At 44.0% G+C, this 27,354-nt stretch overlaps 1 protein-coding gene across 1 annotated transcript in view; it reads right to left on the reverse strand.

Moving 5' to 3' along the window:
* The window catches only part of SORD (sorbitol dehydrogenase), a 288,944-nt gene that overhangs the window by 152,970 nt on the left and 108,620 nt on the right, over nt 1–27,354 (reverse strand). The window contains exon 8 of the mRNA XM_086959185.1: nt 13,493–13,614. Coding sequence (XP_086815311.1) covers nt 13,493–13,614 — 122 coding nt within the window. The remainder of the gene's footprint in view (nt 1–13,492; nt 13,615–27,354) is intronic.

A 27,354-nucleotide genomic window follows, 5' to 3' on the forward strand; every position in this document is an offset into this window, starting at 1 on the left:
CAAGATAAAGAAAACTATGAGAATTAAATCCTAAGACAACTTAACAATACTGACCACTATTGCAGACTACCTTGTAACCTTACAAAAGAAATACAAAAACAATTAATTGTCCAGGTGACGAATGAAGGCCTAGAAGCTGGATTCCTAAGTGAAAAAGAACACTTGTTCTTGAATACCAAATCACCCAAAATACCGGTGATATACACCCTGCCTAAAATTCACAAACAGTCAAACACTTAGAAACACCGCTGGGCCGCCCCATTGTGTCTAGATGTGGTTCTATTTTGGAACCATTGGGTCAATACATCGATCACTTCATTAAAGACTATGTGCCGGACACTGACTGCTACATACGCGACAGTATGGCCATGGTTGACAGCTCTACGGCTTTAGGGGGCCGCGACCACAGGAGCACAGGATTATAAGACCGCGAGCAGCGGAACGAGAGGAACGGAGCGAGAGGCGGCCGGCATCGGTACACGCCAGCACACAGCAGCAGCAGCCTAGGAGCGGCACCCAAGTCTAGACCGGCGAATCACGACCCGGTAACTGGGGGAAAGGCATGGCTTGGCTTGAAGTCGCGGATCCGAGGTGTTGGTGACCCGTGTCCCGTGATCCGTGACCCTGTGACCTGTGACCCGGGGGGCCGGGGAAAACAGCCACCGGAGGGTCCGTGGCGGGTCCAGTGGCGTGACCTGTGGCGAGGTGTGATTGGCCACCGGTACAGGTCCCTGGTTTCGGAGCGCTGCGCGGAACAAGATCGAGGTCCGACGGCTCGCAGGAGAGTGCGGTAAGGTGAACTGGAGCCTGAGCTGAAGCCAGCGTCAGTGGAGGAGTGCTCACTGGTAGGAACCGGAGGTACTCCGCCACCGGGGGGGCTACCGGGGGCCGCGTAAACACAGCGTGCACTGCGTGCATTGCTGGCTGCACCACCAGCCAGCCTGCCCATCTGCCCGCCCTCCCATTGTCTGCCGCAGCCACTGTCAATCCTCGGCTCCAGTTTATGCCAGTCTCTACCCAAGTTAAATTCAAACAAGGCAGGAGAAGCCGGGAGTGGGTAGAAGCCGCAAGAGGCGCGGTAGCAGAGGCACTAGAGGCGTTAGCTGTGGCCGAGGCGGCAGAGGAGTTGTTGTGCGAACCAGAGGCACCGGTCTCCTTCTGCTTCTGTTCTGCTTCTAAGCCGCCAAGCCAGCCTTGCTGTAAGGAGTAACATGAGCAACAGCAATTGAAAAACCTGCCCACGACCTCAGGCCACCAGCAAGTTGTCGGTTCTACCTTATCACTGTATTCACCAATTAAGGAACAAAAACAAAACAATTAAAAAACTATTACGCCCAGATAACCAAGCAGGATTGAAAGGAACGTAAAGAACCCACTCTGGAAATGAGATCAGGGAAAACGCGACAACCTGTGGAAAGCAAAAAAGCTCCAAAAAAAATCGAGGAAGCCAAACGTGGAAGACAAATTAAACTCGGAATTAGGGATGCCTTTAAGTCCCAGGGAGAGGTTGGTTTCAGCACCGACCCCAGAAACAACATTGGACCCCAGACAGAAAACTGGTCTTTTAAAATTCTTTTATTTAAAGGATCCAATTGCTGAGATCTACGCACCAACAGCCGAGGCTAGCAAATTGCCGAGCCCCATCGCGCCACTTAACGCACTTTCCCCACGGGCCAAAAGCCCGCTGAACGCGATCAGCGATCGACCAGAGTCCCAACCCTTTCCGCCGCCTACGGGTCTCTAACCCCAGGGAAAACTGGCGGTAGTCATCGCCCAAGTGCACCACCCCAACATCCCCTTAGTTGCAAAAGAAGATATGGGAGGTGGAGTTATAAAGGACATCGCTGACGATCCCCTCGCAAAGGATAACCGTTTGAACCCGAGTAAAAATGTAACAACCGCTGAGTTAGACGAAGCAAATGAAGCAAATGACCTCACAAAGGTAACCAAGGAGGGAATCTTAAGACATAGTAATTTATCTGTTGCATCTTCTCAAGAAGGGAACCCATGGTTAAAACCGCTTTTTCTATCAAGTGACTCCCAACTTGAGGAACTCACTGAGAGAATATCTAAGTATATAGATTCCCAAGGCAGAGCCCCACGAACAGAATCGGGTCTTAATGACCTCCATTTGAGTCCTGGCATGGTGGTTTCCACCCCTCGCTGCCCCGCGGCAAAAAGAGTCCAACAAAAACTAGCCATAAATGACAGCATCATCATGGTAATAAACCATCTTCAACCTAACCATTCTGCGCCAATCACAATCTCATCGGGGTGCACGTTGGACTCAGAGCTTAAGGATTCGAGCAAACTTCAAGGAGGTCAGCCATCTACGCCATGGACTCAGTCCTGGCTAGGCACCCTAGACCAAGCAATAAGGGTGCTAAATTATCAATCGAACAAAATGGAGGTTCAGATTGACCTCATTAACTTAGTGGTGGGTCATATTGCGAGCATAAATGCAAAATTGGACTCACTATCGTTGCTCTTAACAAATCATGGGAAATCAGAGGCTTACACTTGTTTTAGTAAACAACAGTGCAACTGCAGATGTGGAAGTATAATCGAAAAGTTAGCAAGCCTCCCAGCCATCTTGAGGGACATCCTAGGGGAGGTAAAACAAACCCGTAGTTGTACGCTGGTGAAAGAAATCGAACTTAATCAGGACAAGTCGCAAATAGTCAAGAGGAAGCACACAAATGGGCTCATAGGAAGCAATCCAAACAAATTTCAAGGGAAGTAGGTTTAGACAGATCAGCTATAGACACAGATGTAACACAGCTCATCCAAAAATCCATCATCGAGGATAAGCCTACAAAGAGGCAAAGGAAAAAGGCCAGGAAGGCCAGATTAAAGTATACAAAAAAACAAAATACAGATCTAGGCAATATCTTTCCCATATTTAAAATGAAAACAATAATAAGAAAACAAAGTTATATCTCCGAATGCGTCGCTTGGTGGAGAGGAGTAATTCACTAGCTCACCAGATAAGTCTTTTCTACTAATCTCCTCAAGGGAAGGAGGTTTGAGTTTGAGAGCTACAAACTTCCCCACCCAACAACATAGTATCACGAGTCACTCCCCAACCACAGTTCATAACCACCAAAGAGAAACAAGATCCGTCCTGCAAACAAAAGAGCAAGAGCTTAGAGGAGAGGAGAAAATACATACCCTACAATAATGGCTGGTTATGGAGGCTGCGAGCAAAAAAAACCAACACAAGCCCTGGGAGAAAACACGGATATACAAAGTATGCCCAAAGAGGATATCAACCGGGGTATAAAAGTCTCTAGTACGCAGCACACATCCACAAGATTAGGAAGAAACGTTAACGAAATACTTGGAGAAACAGCAGTACCAGAAATCAAAATCGTACAAACCCCCATGTGAGTTACAGTTTTTGAAAAAGAGCGTAGATGTTCGCTAATCCAAAGGGAATCAATCCCCCTTCCAACGAAGTTAATCGGAACTGGACAAACACAGAATACAAAAAACTCAATAGAGGTAGTGAAGATAGAACAAGATCAACAAGTCTCCTCTACAACACGTGATTCCAACGAACCCCACAATTCATTACCTCCCAAAGTAGATTTAATACAATTGTCCAAAGAGCTCTCTCATCATTCAGAGGCTATTGAGCTAAAATTAACATTTATCCCCGAATATCCAACAAAGGGGCCGCAGGACATTCTTAATCGAGGTAACCTGCTAAAATTGTTTAACGAAACATCTGTATTAACAGAGATAACCTCTCAGGACCTTTTAGCCGTCGAATTTCAAGGAAACCGTCACAACTTGGGCCTCAAAGGACCTAGTAGATAACATATTTTCTGCAAGACCCCAATTTGAAACTTGGGGTATATCTATTGTACGACATAAACGTCCGAGGTATCCCTATCCCTTACAAAACATCACCCGTAACCAAAAAAATGGAAATAGATACAGAGGATGTCTCACCACCTGTTTGCGAGGTGCCTGGGCTGCCTCGCCTGTAGCATCAAGTGCAAGGAATAGGGTACTTTCGTCAGAAAACTCGCAAACAACTGGTCATCATGGCCTGGATAGAATGGATTGGTCTTGGATACCCACGGTACTGAGTAATAAACCTACCTAACCCAGAGCCAAATTTCTCCACGGCAATTCACAATGGGAAGCATCCTCAGAGCTCAAACAACTCATCAAGAGTTTCAATTTGCTCATGGAATGTGCATGGCTTCCAAGAAATGGCGCTTGCCCACGATACACAAGGTTCTTCCATCAACAAGATGTAATCTTGATCCAGGAGTCATGGAATCTAAAACCCACCTCAATTCCAGGATTCAAAGAGCACCATATATTTGCAGAAAGATTTTCAAACTTTGGGCACCCCCGGGGCGGTTTATCAATCTATGTATCCCAAAAATATAATTGGGAATCAGAAGATCTGGACGTGGGCTTCTATTGGGCTCAAGTGATCAGAATCACCGAAACTTTGCCATTCGGGTCTCAACAGTGGCAACTTTTAATAATCAATGTCTACACCCACCCTGATAGGAAGTCACAAAAAGAAAAACATGCAAACCTAATATCATTAATAAAAGTGATGCAAAGAACTTACTCGCGATGCCCACTGTTCATTTCCGGGGACTTCAACCACGACCTTATAGGAAAAAAACGGGCAAAAGCAAAGATGACATCGACCAGTGGTGGACAAAAGTTAGCAACCAGTATAAGAGAACTAGGACTGTCAATCTTGAATGGTAACACAAAGGGGGACAGGCCGGCAGGCGTCACGTACTTGAGCGGCAGGGTCCATTCAACAATTGACTACACTATTGTAAGTGAGGAGCTAATTCTAGGGATTGATTCATTCCATAAGTGATCACTTCCCCCAAATAACAAGACTGAATATCGCGCCCACCTTGGCACCAAGAATGACCTCTCTTCTACATCACGCCTCAAAGTTCAACCTAAAAAAATTAAAAGGGCGAGGAGAAGGTTTGGAAAAAATTCAGGCCACTGTAAAAGTTCAAATGTCCTACTTATGGCCCCAAAGAGATGAGGAATGTGTAAGTAATTGGGAGCAAATGATTCTGGACCTATTACAAAAGTCTCCAGCAATGCCAGTGAACCAGTGTAATATAAACATCAAGAAGGAGCCATGGTTCAACACGGACTTAAGATCAAAAAAAGAAAGGTTGCTAAAGAGGTCTGAGCGCTTGCCAAGCCAAATAAAACGGTAAATAAACGTAATCTGAAGGAAGCTAGGAGCATTTATAGGAAGTCACTGAGGGTTGCGAATTCCTCTTACAAGGAAATGCTCTGGAATAAACTTCTAAGCGCTGGAAAACACCCAAATAGTCTGGATTTTTGGGGAATAATTAATGATCTAAACAAAGGGACAAAACTCCATCAGGAAGCAGGGGTCGGAGCTGAAACTTGGACCCTTCATGTGCAAACCTTGTACTCTGATACAGATCCAGGCGTCGTGAATGGCTCATGGACAACAAAGGCAAACGAGCAGAAAATAAATGGAACTAATAAGAAGGAAAATAAAGAATCAGAGTCTGAGGAAGAACTAAAAGGGCCCACCGTTTTGGTCGATTTAACCACCAAAAACGAATTGAGCAACATAATGGCAAGATTGAAGTAAGAAGGAGCAGAAGGTCCGAATGGGCTGCCAACCACGATCTTCAAGCATGACCCGGCCTTGTGGTCAGAGACCTTAACGCCTCTTTTTAACCACATATATAAACAAGCAAAGGTCCCTGCCTCCTAGAAAGGTAATATTATACACCCGATATTTAAGCATGGAGACCATCGCAATCCCGCAAACTATAGACTGATATCTTTAATAGATGTGGAGGCCAAGCTCTACGCCTCTTGCATTCTATCAGAGCTACAAGATTGGATAGGAGTTACAAACATAATTCCCCAGTTTCAAACAGGCTTCAGGCAAGGAATGGGAACGATAACAAACCTGACTTGTCTGTCTCTCCTAATGGATATAGCGGTAGCCAAGGGAGCTCGACTGTATGCCTGCTTTATCGATATCAAGTCTGCTTTCGACCGGGTGAACAGAGAACGCTTGTGGGGAAAATTAAAGAGCTGGGGCGTGCCAAATCGACTTTTAAAGGCAATAAAAGCACTATATAAGAACACCTAGGAAAGAGTGAAACTGGGCAATGGAGGCTGTACAACCACGAGTATCTCAACGCACCAAGGTCTAAAACAAGGTTGTGTTTTAGCTCCTACTCTTTTTAACCTTTTCCTCTCCGACCTCACAAGTGTGCTTGAGTCAGCTGAATGTCACCCACCATCATTAGCCGACAACCCTCTACCTTGTTTACAATACGCAGACGACATAGTATTGCTGAGCAAAACACTGATTGGCCTACAAAGAGCAATAAATAAATTAACAGCTTATTTGAAACAGGAAAGGCTGGAACTAAATAAAGAAAAAACAAAAGTGGCCCATCGGGTAGATCCACAAAAGCTCAAGTACAAATGGACGGCGAATGGGGCAACGGTGGAAGAACAAGAGTCATATAAGTATCTTGGAATAATAATATCACAAGGAGCGAAACATAAGGAGCACAAAGCAGCAATACAAGCAAAAGCCCAATCGTTAATCTTCGCTTACCGTTTACTAAAAGCAAAAATGGACTGCCTTAATTATAAGCACCTATTAAAAGTTATGGCGGCCCAAATTTTGCCCACCCTATCGTACGGTCTGGTTACTTGGTGTGGCAAGGATGCTGACCTATTAAATGACCTACAAATCAAAACCTACAAAGCAGTTTTCAACCTCCCAAAATCCGCCTCAGCATCACAAGTCAGGCTTGAATTTGGACTGCAAAATCAGAAATTCAGGAGCATGAGCGGCTTTGTGAAACTGTCACAAAATTCGATCTGCAGATTCAGATACAATGGACTGGCTGAGCTGGGAAGAAATTAAAAAACAGGGGGACACTGGAACCCCAAGCACCTGGGGAAAGCATTTGAAAACCTGTCTGAAAGAGCTCGAGCTGGAACCAGCATGGGAATCCGGGATGGACAAAGCATGCCTAAGCAGATCGGCCAACGTGGCAGCAAAAAGGAAATCCTTTCTAGAGGATAAATACGTACTTGCAAAACGTCGGCACAGCTGGACCATTATTAACTCCTTTACAGCATTAAAACCTCATGCATACCTCACATCCCATTTTAGTGGTCATTTAAAAAGAGCATTTACAGATTACTGGATGGGTCTGCATATCTCGAAGGATTTAGTACCGTCCTGGAAAGGCTCCCATCAGACGGAGCAATGTCGTCTCTGCGGTTACAAAACCGAAACCCTAGCCCATCTTCTTTGTGTATGTCCAGCACTCACGGCACAGAGGCAACGTCTTCTGAAACCCATTTTTAATGAGCTAAACATTCGTTCCTGCAGACATGCCGTTACAAGTTGGTTGGGAGGTTTCTCCATAATTTTGGCATGCCGGGGAATCAAATTCCTGGCAAAGGTGAGAAAACGCTTAGGTCAAATCAAGCAGGGGGAAGACAGAGGAGGCGAGACATTAGGGCCACCCTATCTCCAGGGGCTCTCAAGGAAATCATATTCTGTAAAAACCGACTGAGACCCTGAGACGGCTGGAGTTGCCCTGGACGAAAGTTTTTAAACATTGTTTTTTATACCATTTCTTAGTCGCTGAGCAGCAACTAGTCCAGAAAAATGTATTAACTTTTGTATTGTTATTTTATCATGTGAAATTTGTAATAATTTTAATTAATTATGCAATAAACCTTTTGACTTGACAGTATGGCAATGATAAATACACGGCAGGCACATAGGATGCCATTTCATATTGCAAATAAGCACCAGAAAGGGTATTTCTGACAGTGAAGAATGCTGCAGCTCCCCATCTGAAACACAGCACTTCTCTGCCTTAGATTGTGGGGGAAGTAAAACTAAGAGCTGACTGGTCAGAGAATCCACCAATTGTTGCCCAATGTCTCTTACCATCCAACTGTGAGTCAGTTCTTACAGTCTCTCACTTCTTTTCCTACCATTTTGATAAACTTTTTGATTATTGCTAATTTGAGGGAGACTTGCCTCTGCCCTGGGGCCATTAAGTGACATTTTAATTCGTTCACCAAAGCAATACCCCTTTGGCATGTGCTAATTCACTCTACTATCATGCTTTTTCATTCTGAATTTTGTGGTGGCATCACAATATTTAAACCCAACGTCCTAGATCTGAGGATTACCACAGCCATGTCTCATAATCACTTTTAAAATCACTTTAAAATGATATCCAGAGATAATCGGGGTGGGAGGTGGAGGAAAGTAGAAGTCATAATCATTATATATACCTCTTATTCTGAGTTTTGAAGATTACAATGATAGTCTGGGGTAAAAAAAAGGAAAGACATGATTGAAGGGGCTGTCAGCCCCTAGGTATTGCTCCAACCACGGATGTCGTAAAGAGAATGGCTATGTAGCTCCAGCATCCTCAGTGACTCGCCTGTAGGTGCTGCTGCTGATCCGGACGGATACAAGTGAAAATAAAACGCACAATAAAAATCTGTCATTTATGTAAGATAAAGCAGGGTATAATGACAAAGTCATGATGAGGAGAATTTCATAACAGCAAAAGTGCACTGCAACATGCTTAACCCTAATCTTCATTTTAGCTCAGGGTTATAGTTATACAATAATTGTCATACTCTAGCCGACACAGACATCAACCATGTCTACATCTCTCACCATCCACTCCAGAAGAAGAAAAGCCACTAAAAGGGACACCATCCTGAGAGAAGTGAGAAGACCAATGAAGACACTTGGAAGAGAAGTCGGTAGAAGAAGGGACAAACATGAAAAACCTATCAGCATTCCGGCAGTTACATGAGGACTAACTGTGATCCTGATAGGAATCATTTTAAGAGGGGGAACAGTCGTCTAAACCACGAGTGTTCCGACTCCACAAGTTCAAACACGCATATGCCTTAACCACGCATGTGTGTGGTTAAAGCAATACACTATAGGGCTTGCGGATGGACGGAAGCAGGGAGCGGGGCTGGGTTGGGGAACTTTTGTGGGCTGGGGTCGGGGGTGTTTTGTGGGCTGGGCAATGGGAGGGGAATTGGAGTCGGGGTAGTTTAAGGGACTTAATGGAGGGCGGGGCAGTTCTGAGGGATGGGTCAGGGCTGGCCAAGGCCATGTTAAAGGACATGGTTTTAGGCATTAGGGAAGGGGAGGGCACAGCGTGGGGGTTCGGAGGGGGTATGGATATATGCACCTCAGGGCGAGGGGATTTTGTACCTTAGGTCGGTAGGGATAGCCAAGCATACTCTTTTCCCTGGCATGCCATTACCATGAACATTTTTTGGTAAATGCCTGCATGGTTAACCAATGCGTGATTAAGACGCAGTCGTTATTCAGACCGTGTTGTTTAGGCATGAAGGGTTAGAGATTTCGTTGTTACGTCATACAACCTTTTAATAGACACCAGAATAATCATTCCCAAGCACTACAATCAGGAGTCATAGAGCTTGCACACGAGGGACATCAAAGAGTTGTGGCAACAAAGAGTGCATTGAGACTGAGTATGGCTCCAGGGACTGAACCAGCTAATTGATGAGACACTCAAGGAATGTCACCCCTGCCAGGCAACAAGTGTGAAGTAACGACCACCACCACTTTAAATGCTAGCTCTACCAGAAGCAGTGTGGCACACTGTTACAACTTCTTTGGACCTCTAACACTGGGAATAATACTTTCTAGTTGTGATGTACAAGTACTTCAGATTCCCAGTTGCTGAGCAGATTTCATCGGCCAGCACAAAATCAGTAATTCTGAAGCTGTACGAGATTTTACTGGAATGAGGCATTCTAGAAATTATCAAAACTGACAATAGCCTCCAACCAAGGACAGGACTTTGCTTAATTTGCTACACACTTAGAAGACGTGAAGCACTGAAAAATCACGCCTCCTAGGTCACAGGCGAATAGCATGGCGGAAAGCTTCATGAGTACCCTAAAAAGGCAGCACAACAAGCTGAACAAGTCCACACACACCACTTGAACAAATTCTAAGCATAGGCCTCAGAGTTTATCACAACTCTCTACATGGTAAGCAATGTCCAGCCACACTCATGTATGAGCTGTAACTTAGAACCAAATGCTAAGCTGAAACCACTGCCTAAACACAGAGCACACTCACCAAACGAATGCTAAAACACAAGCCAGGGACACAAAATCAGGAGAGAAAATGAAAGAACATGCGGACGATCAACAATGGGTCAAAGACTCCAAAATTCATGTGGGTGACTGGGTGCTGGTGAGGCAATACCAAGTCAAGAAAACAGGCATGAGAAACGATCCCTCTCCTCTGCAAGCTGTCGAGAAGAACAGGACAATGGTCACCGCCAAACACAGAGATAAACAAATAGCCCAGAATATTTTCACATTTCAGACCATACTATAACACGAAATACAACACTGGCAACCATCCCAAATAGGATGTAGAGTAGGAGAGTGAAGACGAATCTGCCAATTAGGTTCACCCAGCAATGGAAACTACCCATAGCATATGGAAGTTGAAGAGACCAACAAAGAAGCCTAGAAGGCTCATAGAACGAATTGAATGCACTTTTCGAAGTGTTTAGGGGGCTGTTCAGAGGACTCAGAAGAAATAGAACAATCTTTTGAAGTTGGGGGAGATCTAGTATCACCCGTAAAAGACAGGAAGCAAAAGCATATCATTGGTTAGCTGCTCATCCACAGGAACTTCCTGGGTGAACAGGAATGGTCAGAGAAAGGACTGACGTAAGCTGAGATGGGAGGCACCGAAGTACGACATGAGGAAACAAGCTTATTTCAACCAGGGTATGTAAAGTTGCTGATCGAGCAGCAATCCAGAATTTCAAATCACTGTTGCTATTACCACCCTATTGTTTTGGATTAACAGGAACTCAAAGGCATCCCGCTCAAGGCACAGTGACTATTACCTGTTGCTACCCTCTTTTTCCTGCTACGTTTCCTCTTCTATCAGCTACTTTCCTTTTCTTTCTGACGCCTTCTAAAGTAGCTTCTATTGCCACATAACTAAAAATAAATAGGTGAATTAGAAACCCTCCATTTTCCATTAATATTTCATGGCTTAATTTAAAGGGGAAAAAAGACAAGTTTTTACCTAAACAAAAATAGCATTTTTTATTTTGCTTAGTTAATTTTAGGTTTACAGTCAGTACTTTCTCCATTATGATTTTTTCCCCCCACATATTCCTGAACTGTCAACACAAAGTGAGAGTCGCAGTACGAGTATTATAGTAACTCTTAAGAATTACAGATCAAAACTAAAGGTTGCAAATAAGGCAGAGGCTTGGAAGAACTTACTGTGGGTAATACAACAAGGATACTTTGAACGATATCATCTTCCTACTAATGTCAATTTAAGTGAAATATAACAATAAACATAACAGCAAACATAAAAAGAATTCCAATGCTGCCTGCAATGAAATAAGTACCTCACTAATCCCTATAATTAGACGTGTGCACAAGCCCCAAAAAAACCACAGCTAAGGGGACAATTAACCTAAGTACGTGTCATTGCCTGACCTCCTCTTCGGGGCTTCTGGACACCTGCATGGGTGAACAACCCTGCCTCATGAACAGAGCTGCAAAGGGCCCTACTGATGAGCACTCTCATGGTGGCAACAGATCATTTGGTGGTATCCTTGTTGAGGCCGACACTGACAGTGTGACTACGGGTCATGTTCCTTTTCAGGCCTGTTTCACGGGTTGTGATTTAGAAGAACCACCTAACACCAGTCTGAGGCAGAGCCATAATGTACCTACCAGCATCTCCAGGATAAGGCTCACACATTGTACAAATATACCTGACCAAAACTATTCTGTATGATGGCCAGCTGTGCGCAACGTATTGTTGTGGTCTGACAGTCATGGGGTCATAAGGGACAGCTGTGAATATAAACATGATTGGAGCATCCTGAGGCTCCTTCAGAAGATGCTCTGTGCCCTTCGTCATTAGCCTGCTTGCAATACTATGGAGTCTGTGGCACTTGTATACTTTGTGTCTGTCTGTTCTTTGACAGATAGTATGATCCATCACCTGGTTTCCAATCCTAGGGCATTCCAAGGTCAAAGGCGCGTCATTGCCGGGTGTATATATATTGTCATTAGTACGGACTCATTTTAAGGGTTAGTGGGAATATCTCATCTCATCTAGGGTGCGTGGCAGTGCACTTACAGTGTTTACTTTGATGCATATGTTCTCTCACCATTTTCTGAAATGCCTTGCTCATTCCTGAACAATCTGATTCGTCAACACCTACAAATCTTCCTCAGAAAATGTGATTTTCTACTGTCTGGCTGACATTGATCCGACTTTGCTGGTGGAAGAGTCTTCTACCGCAGTGTTAGGAAATGTGTTGTGGTTCAGATGCCGTTTGTGAGGCTGCATAGTATTCACTTTTAGTGCATGAGATAAAACCACATACTCTACCTATGAGTTTTGGCACTGTTAACTCTCTAAAGTATTGTCATTTTGACCACCTAATTGTTGCCTGAACAAAATGTCTGATTTCTGTTCCATGCTACATGCCAATTACCACTGATTTCTAATTAGGATCTGGGAGAGGATAATCCCCATGAGCTAAACGCAAATGGTCAAATAACTTAATCTGCTCGGTTTGCTTACGTCAGACTTTCACAATCTGTTCATGCTGATGTGAAAATGAACAAGGTACAAACCAACTTAAATCTACAAGTTCAGATCTTGGACTATAGTCAAGCAAGTTGCTCATCATGCCTTGATGGACTTTAATTCATTATTCTCATTTTGAAGAAGTCCAGGACCACAGCTATTTCACTAAGTACTGATCACATGCGGTAGAAAACACACAACTAAGTGGCTGAAACCATGCCATGCCAAAATAATGTTTCTGTTTACTAAACCGTGCAATGTAGAAAAAAGTTGATCACTGAGTAAGATGAAATTCTCTCTCTTCTCCTTGTCGGGGGTATAAACCTTAGAGAAATTTGCAACAAAAATTGTCTATCCTTGTGATCTCCTCGTCTTCACAATTAGACTAGTTCACTGGAAAAAATCATTTGACTTGCGTTTGTGAATTTTCCACAAACACTCCCATTGGCCACTCAAATTTCAACATTTCAGATACGATCACTTTACAGGTCCACACCTCAATTTGGCCACCTTGAGCAAATCAAGATAGATTGGGATATGTTCAACTGAGACAACCTGTTGGTGTGAATATTGTGTATGGGGTGCATTTTTTCCACTCACAAATTCCAGAGATTTGCATAATTTTCACTTTGTGGGGTGAACCCAGCTTAGTCTAGAAAAGACGCAGGAGTGCTATAGACTTTTTTTTATCATTCCAACATATTCATTGAATAACTTATTTGATATTTCAGAACAAAGTCAAGGAAAATAAAATTTCAAATTCCATATAGTCTATCCAGCATGTAACTGTAAAGCCATACTCACGTATTGCAGTATCTAAAGATTCCTCTGATGTCCACCTCCCTTACAGCTGCATCAACGATGGGAATGTTGACCATGGCAGGGCCCATGCCAACTAGGATCAGAGTTCCACCGGAGCGTGTGGCCTTGGAGACAAAACAGTCACATTCAAACACATGACACAATGCATGCATGAGCTTCTTCACTGCAAACATACAGTCACTACAACGACACACTTGGTACACCATATCATTTCTTTTATTGCTAGGACGTATGCCTCTGCCCTTTTTCTGATAATAAAGCACTCAAAGAACGTATTTTCTCTGCAATGGCAGCTGTACAAATAATGTATAAGATGACTGTTTGCTGTGCTGCACTGCACCTTTTAGATCATTCCTCGCACTGTCTTCACGTCACATTGATTTTCATTTCCCATTCATCTCCACCAAACCACCCCTTTCTTCACCTTTATTTTCTTCTCTGCTCTTTATCCTGCCCCACTTCAGTGCACTACTCTTTCTGCATGCTAGCCTCAAGTCTACCTACCATATCTTTCTTTCCTTCCTTCCAATATCTCACCTCTCATTCACTTCTTTTCCTCATTTCATTACCTCTACCCCTTTCTTCCCTGTTCTCCACTTACCTTCTCTTTTTATTCTCCTCTGTGCCCTCAAATGCTACACATCTCTTCTTCCCATTTCCGGTTTCAGTCTCAATCCGATCCTGGTTCTCTACTCTTTTCGTTGGCCCACTCACCTCTCTATTCTTCTTCTCCCCTCTTTGCACTGCCACATTCACTATCTCAAACATTCCTCCTCTTTCTGCTCAGCTGCCTCTCTACTCTTATCTGAACACGTCCGCTCCCTCTTCACCCCACTATCTTTTCTTCCCTATGATGGAGCGTGGACCAATCTGACACCTACCTTTATCAATCCTCACCTGTAAAAGATCATTACAACAAATATTTCTTGATAAAAGCACGCTAACCTACTAAGTCGAAAAATGTGAGAATACATGCTGCATCGTAAAAGCATGCAGTGTTCCAAAATGATGAAGACAAAAATGTAAACCAATTAAACAAATACAATAAGAGGTACACATGAACATATTTACGTGTTATGAGAAAATAAAATATTGATAACATACAGAGTTAATAAAAAAACATTCAAAATGTGCTTCGTACCTGAAATATATAGACGCAATGAAACTCTTGAAATGCAAAATTGCTTAAATTAGAGAGATCTGACATAGTGCAAATCTGTGATTTTGTAACGTTTGTACAATATCACATGTATTGAGAGTGACACATTAACAATTAGTTTTGAAAATGACAACGTACAAATAGTGATTAAGAACATTTTTTATAGTGCCTGATATTCATATGCAGTACCTTAAGGAGACTATAACTGCTCTAATGGAGAGAATTGAAATGCATTTATGAAATGTGTGATTTATAATGAAAATTAAACGCGGTATTGATTCAACTAAATCTCATGTAGGCCACAAATGCTTCTCTTTCCCAGCATTAATGTAAAACCATGTGAGACAGTCACGTAAGCCCTATGAGAACTTTCTGAGAAATTTCATTTCTGTATTAGCTAACAATGGACGCATTTCTCGCTAAGAAGCATATTCAACAGAAATGTAACAGCATTGTTTCAAACCCGGGGAAAAGCGCTTGGGAACAGACGGACTGTCAGCAAAGTGAAGTACCATCCACTTCTGTGGAAATAACGTAATGGGAACACAATGGAACTTAATCAATCTTAATGAGATATGCATAAAGGATTACTTCATTCTTTTGGATTTGTGTGATTCACTGATCACCCCACAACAACCCACTATCAGTGACCAATGAGAATCCCATGGATAGATGGAATTGATTCGTTAAGGGGTGTAAACCTGGAACATTTGCAGATATAATTGTCCCATCGGAGGAGGAATCTGGGGCTGGCTGTCATTTTCCTTTCCTGCCTGGCATGCTGTTGGACAGACCTTTGAATCCTACTGTCTTTTCTATACCCCCTATACTATGCCGGGAGGTAAAGTTGCGCAGGACAAATAACCTTTCAGCTGATAGGTTAACTAAATCCGACTGTGGCATCGGGCCTGTAGATTCAGACTTGACCAGGTCTAACTGAGGACAAACCTGAAGCGATCAGCCTTGCTTTGGTTTGTATGATTAATAACTGAACCTCAAATATTATCATGTTTCTCTCCACAGAGGACTTTCCAGCTGTCCAATAATGCTCTGTTCTGTGTTAAATCTGATTTGAAATGTATTTTTTTACCTGTCTATGCAATACGAGGCATAAGATAACTTTTTTCTATGAATTATTTCTATCGATTCTGGCTCATTCTTTTGGTCATATTTCTTGTCTCAAGGCATCTGTACTTGTGGCTGAGAAAGGTTTTGAATTAGGTTTGAGGTAATTATTTTATTTCATCTCATCGAATAATTGTTCACATTTCCAGGTTTGTAGAAATCAAAGAGATTATTGAGAATATTGTGAGATTGAGGGTGGTTAATGAAATGTGCTGGTAAAATAAGATTTTCATGAGGATGAAGACCAATCTGGTAAGCTTTGCGCTGCATCACCTACCTAACCTCTTCTTAACCTCTCTTTGGCAACCAGGAAAAGTAACAGAACAGAAGCAGGAGGGATCTACCATTTCGAACCCTGACCCTATAACACCCCTAGCCCCACATTCTTCAATGTTTAGACAATCAAAGCCACTGTTGCCCTCATTTATGGATATTTATATAGAATTGCCACCTAGCTGCATATCGTCAGGGCACCATGTTTCCATGTTTGCTATTTTCTGTTACAAATCATTGTGTCAGTGAAATTGGTGCAGTTCAAGTCACTCTGCATTACAACATTTTGTTAAAGGGAAACAAACGTCAACAGACATGGCGCCTCGAATCGAGACGCCATCTCATTTTTGGGTTCGGGAACCACTGTGTTTTCCACTGCAGAGCAGCCACCAGCTTTGCAATTGGCCTTATCCTCGTGGCTAAGAAACCGGTGGCATTGGGTAGTGGAAATGGTTTGGATGGCCTGTCCTTTTTAGATCAATGCACTGAGAGAAAACACTTCTGGTTTTCTACAAACTACTGCTGTGGAGATTTAGGGGTCTATTAACGGATGTATGTCGTTACAACGCATACTTTTACTCCGCGTACCATTACAACGCGGTATTTACAACGCATACCGCTACAACGCATAGCGCTTTGGGGTGCTGGATAGTGGTAAGTATAATTTACTATTCTAACTCCAGTCCCCGTGGACCCTAGGGAAGGTGTTGGATAGTAAATTAAACTTACCTCTTATCCTAGAGCGCCCCCCAGCGCAATGCGTTGTAACGGTATGCGTTGTAATGCCCGCGTTGTAGTGGTAGTGCGGAGTAAAAAATGCGTTGTAACAGGTGAATACCTCTATTAACAAAGAAAAAAGAACAATTGGTGGACAGAATGCAGAACAATGTCATACATTCGCCCCAGGACAGAGATCTGGGCCTAAACCCACCGTTTTTTTACTTCCCATGCCATTCCAGTTTGAACCCAGCCATATGCAAATCAGTCTTGACCCCATGGAGAAGTGTGGCTCAGGGGTTAGAGGCGGCAGACCCGGAAGCTGAGATCGGCCCTGGACCAGGGTTCAATTCCCCGCTTCGACGGGGCTTGGGCTCAATAATTCCACGGACTCGATAATTCTCGCTCCGGTGCCTACTCGACTCACGGGTTCACACTCTGCGACTCTGGGCAATAGCTTGCTTAATCTCCACAACGGCCCCTCGCGGCGGGATGCCTGGCTTTCACCTTGTGGATACCCTGCCGGGGTTATCTCACAAGGGAATACCAGGACGGGTTCCCTAAGCAAGCGCTTAGATGCCTGCGATGTGGGTAATTTGCGCTATATAAATACATTTACATTTACATTTACACTGTGCCCAATGGGAACAGTCCAGCACAAACTGCCATGCCAGGTCCTCACTGGACTGGAAACAAGCATCCTAGGACCGGTTTCGGGGTTTCAATTCAAACTATCCTGGCTGATGAAGGGTGCATTGGGTGCAGTGTAATATACAAGCGTTGGGTTACTATTAGTAATTTTTCATAAGTGGGTGGATATCTTCCAATGGTGAAGAATAGAGAAGAGTTTAAAGTTTTAATGTAGAATAATATACAGTTACATTATTAACTGCATAATAATTACGATTTGAATTATGTTGTATATATTAAATTTAAATTAAAATTGTTTCTTTGAAGTTTAATTAAAAAAATCCAAATAAAATTCTACCTAAAGAAAAAAAAAAGATATTTTGTTATAGATGTTAAATTATTCAACGTGATGGACAGAATTAACCGTAACTTAATTATTGTTTAGTAAATATTGATGTTATGTACATTTTCATACTTATAAAACATTATTGTAATATTTAAAAGGATAATTATGATTTATTTGTACATATTTTGTAACTTTAAATAACATTTAAATATAATTGTAAACAGTTGAATAATTATATTTATTTTAACATTAGTAGTTACGGGGTTTCGTTTAATGTCCCTACCTTCATTATTTTCTATTGCAGGGTGTTGCAGTACCTGTGAGTGGCCATGGGCGGTGCAGGACTTACTCCAGCTTTTAGCTGGAGCACATTTACAACAGTTTTGGGTGCTTTTTGGCTATAATAACCATGGAAGGGCAGTTTGTGAATAGTTATGGCTTACTTGTTTGTGGGTGTGTGAATGTCCGGCTATACATCCCTCCATAGCCCTCTCTTAATCAGTCCCTGCACCTCCCTTAACCTCTCCCCTTTAGCGACAAATATTCACAATTGTCCTGCCACTCCCTTCTGTCCCTCCCACATTTACAACTAAAAGTATGCTTACGTGTGAGGAGATTTCTGCAGAAGCGTCCGAAATCTACACACATTAAAGATAGGTGGGGCGGAGACCTTCACACATATATATGTGAATAGCATTGTGTAGTACATTTGTACTAATATTGGTGTACTACTGAATGTGCCATAAAATGCAGTTTGTGAACAGGACCCACAGAATGGAAAGTAAAAGATATCAGCGCACTATACCACCATGCCCCAGTAGGCCAGATGGCATTGTACAATCTCATCAGAAGGGCTCCTGGAAGGACTTTCGGCAACTACATCAGGATTAAACATGGCTGCAGGCAGGAATTTGGAAAGAGCTGATGCCACAGTTGTCTGGCAGCTGTTCCACCATACCCTAATTATGCCATCGGTGCCCTAATGACATTACTTTAGGTGGGCATTTTATATGACTGGGTCTCTATTTTCCAAGAGGATGCAGAAGGCAAAAAACGCCTGAGTTATTGTACACAGTTGTTAGACTACAGTGGTACTCAAAGACTTGTTATGCTGCCTCCAATTGCTTGATAAGAGGGTGTCCCAGTTTGTGGCCACTTTTATCCAGGTGCTCTGTAGCATCTTCCAACCTGCAAGGATGAAGCAACCTTCTGTACAGAGCTATAATTCTGGCAAATTTCCCTGTTTATCCAAAAAATACACTTTTTTGGCAACTGTTTGTGGAGCCCCATATCACGTGGGACATGTTTCTGCAAAGGTAGTGTTCGACGGATGTGGCTTCAATGGAAGAAACCCTTTATTTGCCTTGTCAACCTGTAGACTTAAGTGGTGACCACCTTAATCCCTCTTTGCAAATGCCCAGGCTGGTGGCAGCAGTCTAGTTAGTGTTGTGGGGCCAGAAGCAGTAGGTCCATTAGCAGCCCCTTCTAAATTAAGCCCAAAGGCCTGAACCTAAGGATGGGCTCTTTCATGTTAATTTTTTTTAAGTGAGAAGAAATGTTAATTCTAGCCCATTTCTGAAACTAAAAATGTTTCAATGGAAATATTTATTTCGAAAAAAACTTAAATGAAAAACATAATATCAATATACATTTCTAATTTCTAATTTAAAACATTTATAAAGCGCAGCGTGCACCGAACGGTTTCTTGGCGCTAGTGGAGGGGATTGGCTACAGAGACGAAAGTGGAGCCCGGTAATAGAGCCGGGGAAGGAGGATTACACAGGGAATGCCTGTTTAAAAAGAAACGTTTTTAGTTCCTTGCGGAAGGATACATAGTGGGTAGACGCACGTAAGGGGTCTGGAAGGGAGTTCCAGAAAGTGGGGGCCAAGGTGGAAAAGTTGGACCCACCCCACTTTTTGCGTCTGAAGCGTGGGATTTGCAGGAGGGACTTGGCGGAAGAACGAAGTTGTCTAGAGGGAACGTATTCTTTTATTAGTGAGGAGATGAAAGCGGGTGCGGTGCCTTGACGAGCCTGGAAAACCATGCAGGCGGTTTTGAACAGAGAACGTTCCTTGATCGGGAGCCAATGAAGCTCCCTGAGGAGGGGTGTGGAGTGGTGGTAGCGTGGGAGACCAAAAACCAGCCGGGCGGCTTGGTTTTGGACCACCTGTAGCCTCCTTAGACTGTATGCTGGTATGCCGTTGTAGAGGGCGTTGGCGTAATCCAGTCGTGATTTGACTAAAGCGGCCATGATCATTTTGAGTGCCTGGGGGGAGAAGAAGCGAGCGACAGTGCGGATAGTTCGGAGGGTGAGGAAGCAGGAGGAGACTACGGAGCTGATTTGAGAGTGGAGGGTAAGCTGATTATTCATTTTAACCCCCAGTGTTTTGACCGTGGTAGAAGGAGTGGGGGCAGGACCAAGGGTGGGGGGCCAGAAGAGAGAGTTCCAGGGACTGGAAGGACCTCCGGTAAGAACCAACTCGGTTTTGTCCAGATTCAACTTGAGATGGTTGTGGTTCATCCAGTCCCTGATAAATGTCATGGTGTGCTGGAAGCTGGAGACAGAGAGGGGAGAAGAGGATAGGTCAAATATGAGCTGGAGGTCATCCGCGTAGTTAAACACGGTGACCTCCAGCTGTTGAAGAGCGAAGATGAGGGGGAAGATGTAAAGATTGAATAGTAGGGGGGACAAGGAAGAACCCTGGGGGACACCACACGTGACGGGGAGTGGGATGGTTGTGAAATCTCCTAGCCGGACCGCCTGAGTGCGGTCCCTCAGGAAGAAGGAAAGCCACACCAGGGCTGATCCCTCAATTCCAGCCGCCTTGACACAGGACAGTAAGATGGTATGGTCTACCGTGTCAAATGCGGCAGAGAGATCGAGGAGTACCAGGGCCTGGTGTTTGTTATGATCCATGCCCTTCCTGAGGTTGTCCAGGACTGATACCACGACTGATTCAGTCGAGTGCCTAGGTCGAAAGCCAGCCTGGCGGGAGGCCAATCCCCCATTGGCCTCTACATGGGTGCTGAGTACCGCGGTGACATAGCGTTCCAGCACCTTGCCCAAGTAGGGCAGCAGGGAGATGGGGCGGTAGTTGGCTGAGATGGATGGGTCAGCGCCAGGCTTTTTTAGGATGGGCACTATGGTGGCTGATTTGAGCGTAGGGGTCACTACTCCCTGCGCTAGGGAGCTGTTAAGAAAGGTAATGAGGGGTTCAGGACAAGAGGAGTAGATTCGTTGGAGGATTCGCGCCGGACAGATGTCTGCCGGAGAACCTGACTTTACTTTGGGGAGTAAGTCCAGGAATACCTCTTCAGTGAGGGGGGGATGGAGGTGAGAAGGTTTTGAACAGTAGGAGGAGAAGGGTCGACATAGGCTGACGAGGGGGGGGGGGATGTTGGCTTTAATGGTAGCGATCTTGTCAAGGAAGTAAGTGTTTAGTTGATTACATAGAGGCTGGGATGGGGGGATTTGAGGTGAAGCCCTATCGGAGTAAGCCAAATCCGGCACTATGCCGAAGATCTCCCTAGGTTTGTTTTCAGCAGACATTATTTTTGTTGAGAAATAAGAGGTTTTGGCGGCAAGGATTGCGATCTTGTAGTCGGCGAGTGATTTCAGATAAAGGGTTTTGAGTGAGGGACAGTAATTTTTCCTCCAGTGCCTTTCTGCCTGTTGAGCGGACAGTTTTAGTTCTTTTAGGTGGTCATTAAACCACCTATTAGTCTCCTTTGGTCGCCGGACAGAGATGCGACGCAGGGGAGCCACTGAGTCACAGCCTCTAGCCAACCAGGTGTTAATAGTGTTGGCTTGGGAGTCGGACGAGAGACCAGAGAGAGACGGGGTAGAATTCTGAAGGTGAGACGTCAGGGTGGGAAAGTCAACTCTATTCCAATTCGGCGCCCAGGTGTTTTTGGCGTGGGGGACTTTGGATATCGGGTTGAGAGAGATGGAGAAGGAAATAAGGGCATGATCGGACCAAGGACAGGGGGAGACCGTCACCGGGGAGACTGGAAGATTAAGAGACCAAACCTGGTCAAGAGTGTGACCACGAGAGTGAGTGGGGACAGAGATGTGTGGCATAAAATTTAAAGATGTGAGAGTCTCAGTGAATTCTTTCGAGGCTGTACACTCAGAAGGGTCCGAGGGCCAGTAGTTAAAGTCCCCTAGTACCAAGACCGATGCATAGTTGACCACCATGTTGGCCAGTAGGTCTTGAAAAGCCGGCAAGAACAGAGGCAAAGACTGGGGAGGACGGTACATTAGGAGACAGTTGATAGGAGGGGAGAAGGCGAGGGAGCGGACTGTAAGGAATTCAGTGGAAGGGATGGGGGGAGAGGGGATGGGTTGAAAATTTAGTTCCGACCGAGCAATTATCGCCACTCCACCGCCAACCCTACCTGCTGGACGATCAGCGCGTAAGGCCACATAGGAGGGGGGGAGGGTAGCCAAGAGAACGGGAAGGGAAGAGTCACAAAACCAGGTTTCGGTCAAGAGCAGTAAGTCAGGCTTCTCAGAATCGAGCAAGACAAAGAGCTCATGATGGTGCTTGACCGCTGACCTGGTGTTAAGCAAGAGAATGGATAGTGACGGAGTAGGAGGGGAAGGGCCGGGTGGGAGAGGGCATTGCGGGGAACAGACGGGCGGAGAGAACGGCAGAGTAGGAGTGGAAGAGGGTGCAAGCCCTAGTGAAGTAATTTAAATTAAATTTCATTTAATTAGGATAACAAGTCAGTGAGGGTTAGGGCCAAGATTATGTTTAAGGACATAGCCGGGCTCCTGTTTAGAGTTGAGGCAGAATAAAAGTTAAGGTCTGGGTCAGGATCACATAGAGGTCATAGTAACTGATCAGGTTAGGTCTCTATCTGCAACTTAGGCTCTGAGAAAGCCTGATGGTAATTTGCCAGGCAGGCAAGCAGTTGCCTCCAGCAGATCAAAGCCTACATTTTTCATTTGACTACTTCAGGGAGAAAGCAGAAGGGATTCTTCTAAATAAATCCTTCCGTTCTGTGCTTTTGAACACTTGCTCTGAGGACACACAAAAGTGAGCATGGGTTCCAACAAACCGGAGCCAGTATTTTATTAGTAAGAAAGACTAAACCAATTGTAAGCTAAATCACATAGTCCTAAATCCCACTTACGCAACAACGTGACATATCCTGCACTGGTACAGTAACTTCTGGCAGGGAGAATCTCCAAGTTTAGGGAAGCCATCTTCCAGTCATGAAGGAAAGCCTTTGCGAGGCAAACATCACTCTTCCTAAACCATAAACCTGCCTCTTAATAACCACAGAGGTCACTTCAACTACAAAGGTGTTCCAGTACTTCCGATATCAGCTGCAAAGGATAGCTCACGGAGAAGGGAGCCAGAGGATTTGGGAGGAACCCCAGGTGAAAGGTCAACGTTACAGCAGCCTCATTCACACCCAGAACACATGGTAAGGAAGGAAGCCCAAGCCAGCTCCTCCTCCCCCTCAGCAATTCCTCCCATACCTCAGCAGGGGCAACTGGGCGGCCAGTATCCTTTGCGTATGGTAATTGGATTTCTCATCAGCCTAGAATTTGTCAGTACTTCATTAGTTATCTCTGGCTGAGAAAGGCACAACATATTTCACATCTAACAACTCGAAAAGTAGAAGAGATAACTTAATTTCGTTTTGGGATTTTAGTTTTTGCAGTGAATAGAAATAAAACTACTACTGATAATAAATGGGTAAATTATACCTTCTCTATGAGAGATGGGGCGTAACATTGGAGTTAATCTGCAACATTTGTACACTAGTCAATGTGAAATATTAGGCATGAGACCAAATTATACTTCACACCAATGTAACAACGTAAATGGTTTGGGATTATGCAGACTTGGTAACACTTTGGTGAATGGAAATGAAAAATAAACTACGGATAATAAATGGTCAAATTATAGCTTCACTATGAGAAGTGGGTTGAACATTGCTGTTATTCTGCAACATGCATATACTAAGCCTTCAGAGGCACTAGATCATGTGACCAAATAGTATTGCACACCAGTGTAACCTATATATATGTAAATGATTTGGGGTTGTGCAGAACTGCTACCACAAACTTATCATGGGCATTTATTCATTTTTTTTTGGGCAACTCGCAATGTCCCCCTTGTGACCTGAAATGAAGGCAGGTTAGTCCAAAAGTAAGACACATGCGCTTGAGGATTACACGTGAGCCTGATGGTTTGTTTGTTGGCCGTCCAATGGAAATACTGAAATTCATGAAAGTATCTGACTTTCATTTCTCGGAAGGATCGCACAATCCTCTTAGGGAGTTCATAAAGCATGAGTGTGGAGACAGCACGGTCCATGGTCGAAGGGCGCGGTGGAAGTTAAGAAAAACTGAAAAATGAAAGCTGGGGACATGATCTAGACCGCTAATCCATCTGTGGGATTATTTGTAATTCATTAACTTAATTCCCAGGGCAATACAGGCAGTGGAAGCATTTGAGTCTGCTGTACGCATTCAGTAGCTGTCTGGCAACTTGCCACTGTGTTGTAGGCTTTCTGTTCCAGCTAGCTCATTTCCCACTCCTACACGTTTATCATTTTTTTCTTGATTCAATTCTTTCGTTTTATTTGGTTTTTGGGCAGAATTGTTGTTGGTCGTTTGCTTGTTTGTATTGTCTAAACAAATACCTTCTTCTACCAGTCCAGGCACACCTTGGCGTCCTGGGGTACTTCACCTGGATGATGGTCGGCATAGGGACTCGAAACAGTACCATCCGCCAAGGAGTTCAGTAAGGCCTGATTATAGTGAATGGTCATCTTTCTGTTTTTACCAATCTGAGTAACTTATTTTTATTTGTACAAAGAGTTTACACCTGCCGTGCCTGCTGACCCAACTAATTTGCCAAAGAGGAAGAGAAGTAGCACCTGTGTGCCCCTCTCTCCCTTCCCCCTCCCCCGCCCATTCTCTCCAATGCCATCTTCCACCTCACCTTTATGAGTGCAGATTGTAGGTGCATAAATATAGGTTAAGACTTTTTTGGGCAACGCTGTGTGCTTTTTGGCAAATGGATGTAAACAAAACAGAGCTAAATGCTACATCAGAATCAGAACTTCTGCAAAAAGCTAAGAATTAAAGATGTGACTGCGAGCGTATAAACATCTCTACTAAGTGGAACTTAGCGTTTTAGCAGAGAACATAGGGCCAGATGTTGGAAGCCAATTTGCGATCGCAAATGCTGAATTCACAGAATTTCAGCGTGTGCAAATTAGCAGTGTGCCACGCAAAATAAGAATTGCAAAATTTGTGATTACCTATTTTGTGGTTGCATTTAAGGAATGGCAAATGAAGATTCCTTAAATGCAATGTAAGAAGCACAAAAGAAAGTGTGATTTGGCCTTAAGGAATCGCAAATTACCACCAACTTCAAGTTGGTGGTAATTTGTGAATTCTTTTTAAAAAACACTTTTTTGCTTTTTTAAAAGTGCCATGTGGCACACATTCATTACCTTAGGGCAGAGGTCTTCAAACCTTTGGATGCCGAGACCCCCCCTGTCAACATTTACAGGCATAAGGACCCCCTCCTGACAAAAATTTCTAAACCTCTAGGCAGGGCTACTGGAATTATGAGGCAGGTGAGTACCAAATTATGCGACAGGCTTGACTAAATTGTGTGAGTAGAAAATTTAAATAATGTTCTGTGATGTTGCGTATTTTGGGATAGCATTGCTTTATTATTTTGAAATTTTTTAAACACAGTAACACTGAGGAAAGATTTCACCCCATCAGTACCAGTTTATAACGAAAATACAGCATTTAACATCAGAAAGATGTCTAGTCAACCTTTGTGAAGGGCCTCCCACTCCGCAGGAATACGCACTGCCACATTAGAAGCTCACCTGGCCATTGCCGGGAGCAGCAAGGGTGCCTCCAAACACTGGCGGTCTTGTGCAGAGTTAAGCAGTATACCCATGCCCCTTTCCTCTCACCCTCTCTTCTCTCCTCTCTGAACCCCGGATCCCTCTCTCACATAGTAGGCAGATGGTTATTAGTCCCAGGACACCTTTGGTAACAGTAGCGCACTACAAATGTAAATAATAATAGGCAGAAGCAGGGGATCCACTAGACCCGAACTTCGGGGGGTTTTACACTCCCAGCCAGGGCTGGCCCTAGCACTGGTCGCACACGGTGCAACAGTCTTTCCACCTTCTCCATAAATTCCCTCACTACCACTCACCAACAATACACATCATCTCTCTATAGCACCTGTCTGACAAAATACTCATATTTAACTCACACTCACTTCTGTGATGTGAATGGTACATCTTCTGTGTACCAGGTACTTTAACCTTCTGCACTGTGTGGGTGACAAGAGTGCCCATGTGACAAGAGTGCAATGCAACAGTGTGAGAGAAGGGTAAAATGAGTGACTACAGGTTGAGTGAGGTGACCATATGAATTTGGGTTCGGTTGTAAGTGCAGAGTGGGACACATTAGTGCATGGTTAGTGATGGCCTTGTTTGATTGAGCTACAGATTGAGCAGTGAGGGGGGGACAGGTGAGTGAAGTGTCACATGAGTGCAGGATGAGAAGTGTGCTTGTGTGACTGCAGGGTGAGGAACAGAGTAAACAATGCAGAGTGATTCCTGTGAGAGCAAGGTGAGCGGGTGAATGTTGTGAGTGCATGGTGATCAGTGTGAGTGCATTGGGATCACTGTGAGTGCATGGCGATCAGTGTGAGTGCATGGCAATCAGTGTGAGTGCATGGCGATCAGTGCGGGTGCATTGTGATCGCTGCGAGTGCAGGGTGAGCGTGAAAGTGAAGGCGAGAATGAGAAGTGAGTTGTCTGAAAGCAGGGTGCATTCCCAGAAACTTGAAGTGTAGGGTTTCAGATATAAGTTAAACTATTGCTATAATGGCATTAATCAGGGATTGAGGGTGGAGGAAATAAATAATGTGCTGATCCTGCAACAAACTTCCAGTCTTATGATTAGGGTTTCCAGCTCATTATTTTGATGGCTCAGAAAGAAGCAGTCACCTAAAGCTGTATTTTTAGCACTTAACTGTGAATACTTAGAACAGCAAATATAAATAGAAAGCACTTTTAATTGTGTCACGTTTAATTGTGTTCTAGGGCTGCCTCAATGATCCATGGCTGAAAATTAAAGAGAACAAAGACAAAAAAGTCACATAACTAATTAATACATACTTTTTTATTTATAACTCTATTTAGTGTCAAGAGCAGGCATTTTTCTTTTGGCAACCCAACTTGATATTCCTTTTCATTAAATGCATTCTCAAACTAAGGCAAGTAGTGTAAAAATACAAATGTAAGGAATAGGCAGGGTGGGGGCCCAGGGGGTACTGGAACCATAAAAAACATTAAGCCTCTGTAACCAGTTTACAAAGGCATGGGAATATGATAATGGTCTTTAAAGACCTGTGAAAAACTCGGGCATTGCGGAGATAAGACTCCAGACACTGCTCAGCCGAGCCCCCAGCAGCTCGAGTTTCACTGCAGCAGCCCATGCTGAGACACAGACAGGGAGGAGGGGTGCTGAAACCCTGGAGGCCAGGGCAGACATGTGACTGTGCGACCCCCTTCACACAACTCCACGG

This window comes from Lissotriton vulgaris, chromosome 2_2 (assembly GCF_964263255.1).
Source record: "Lissotriton vulgaris chromosome 2_2, aLisVul1.2, whole genome shotgun sequence".
In the NCBI taxonomy this organism is placed as follows: Eukaryota; Metazoa; Chordata; class Amphibia; order Caudata; family Salamandridae; genus Lissotriton; species Lissotriton vulgaris.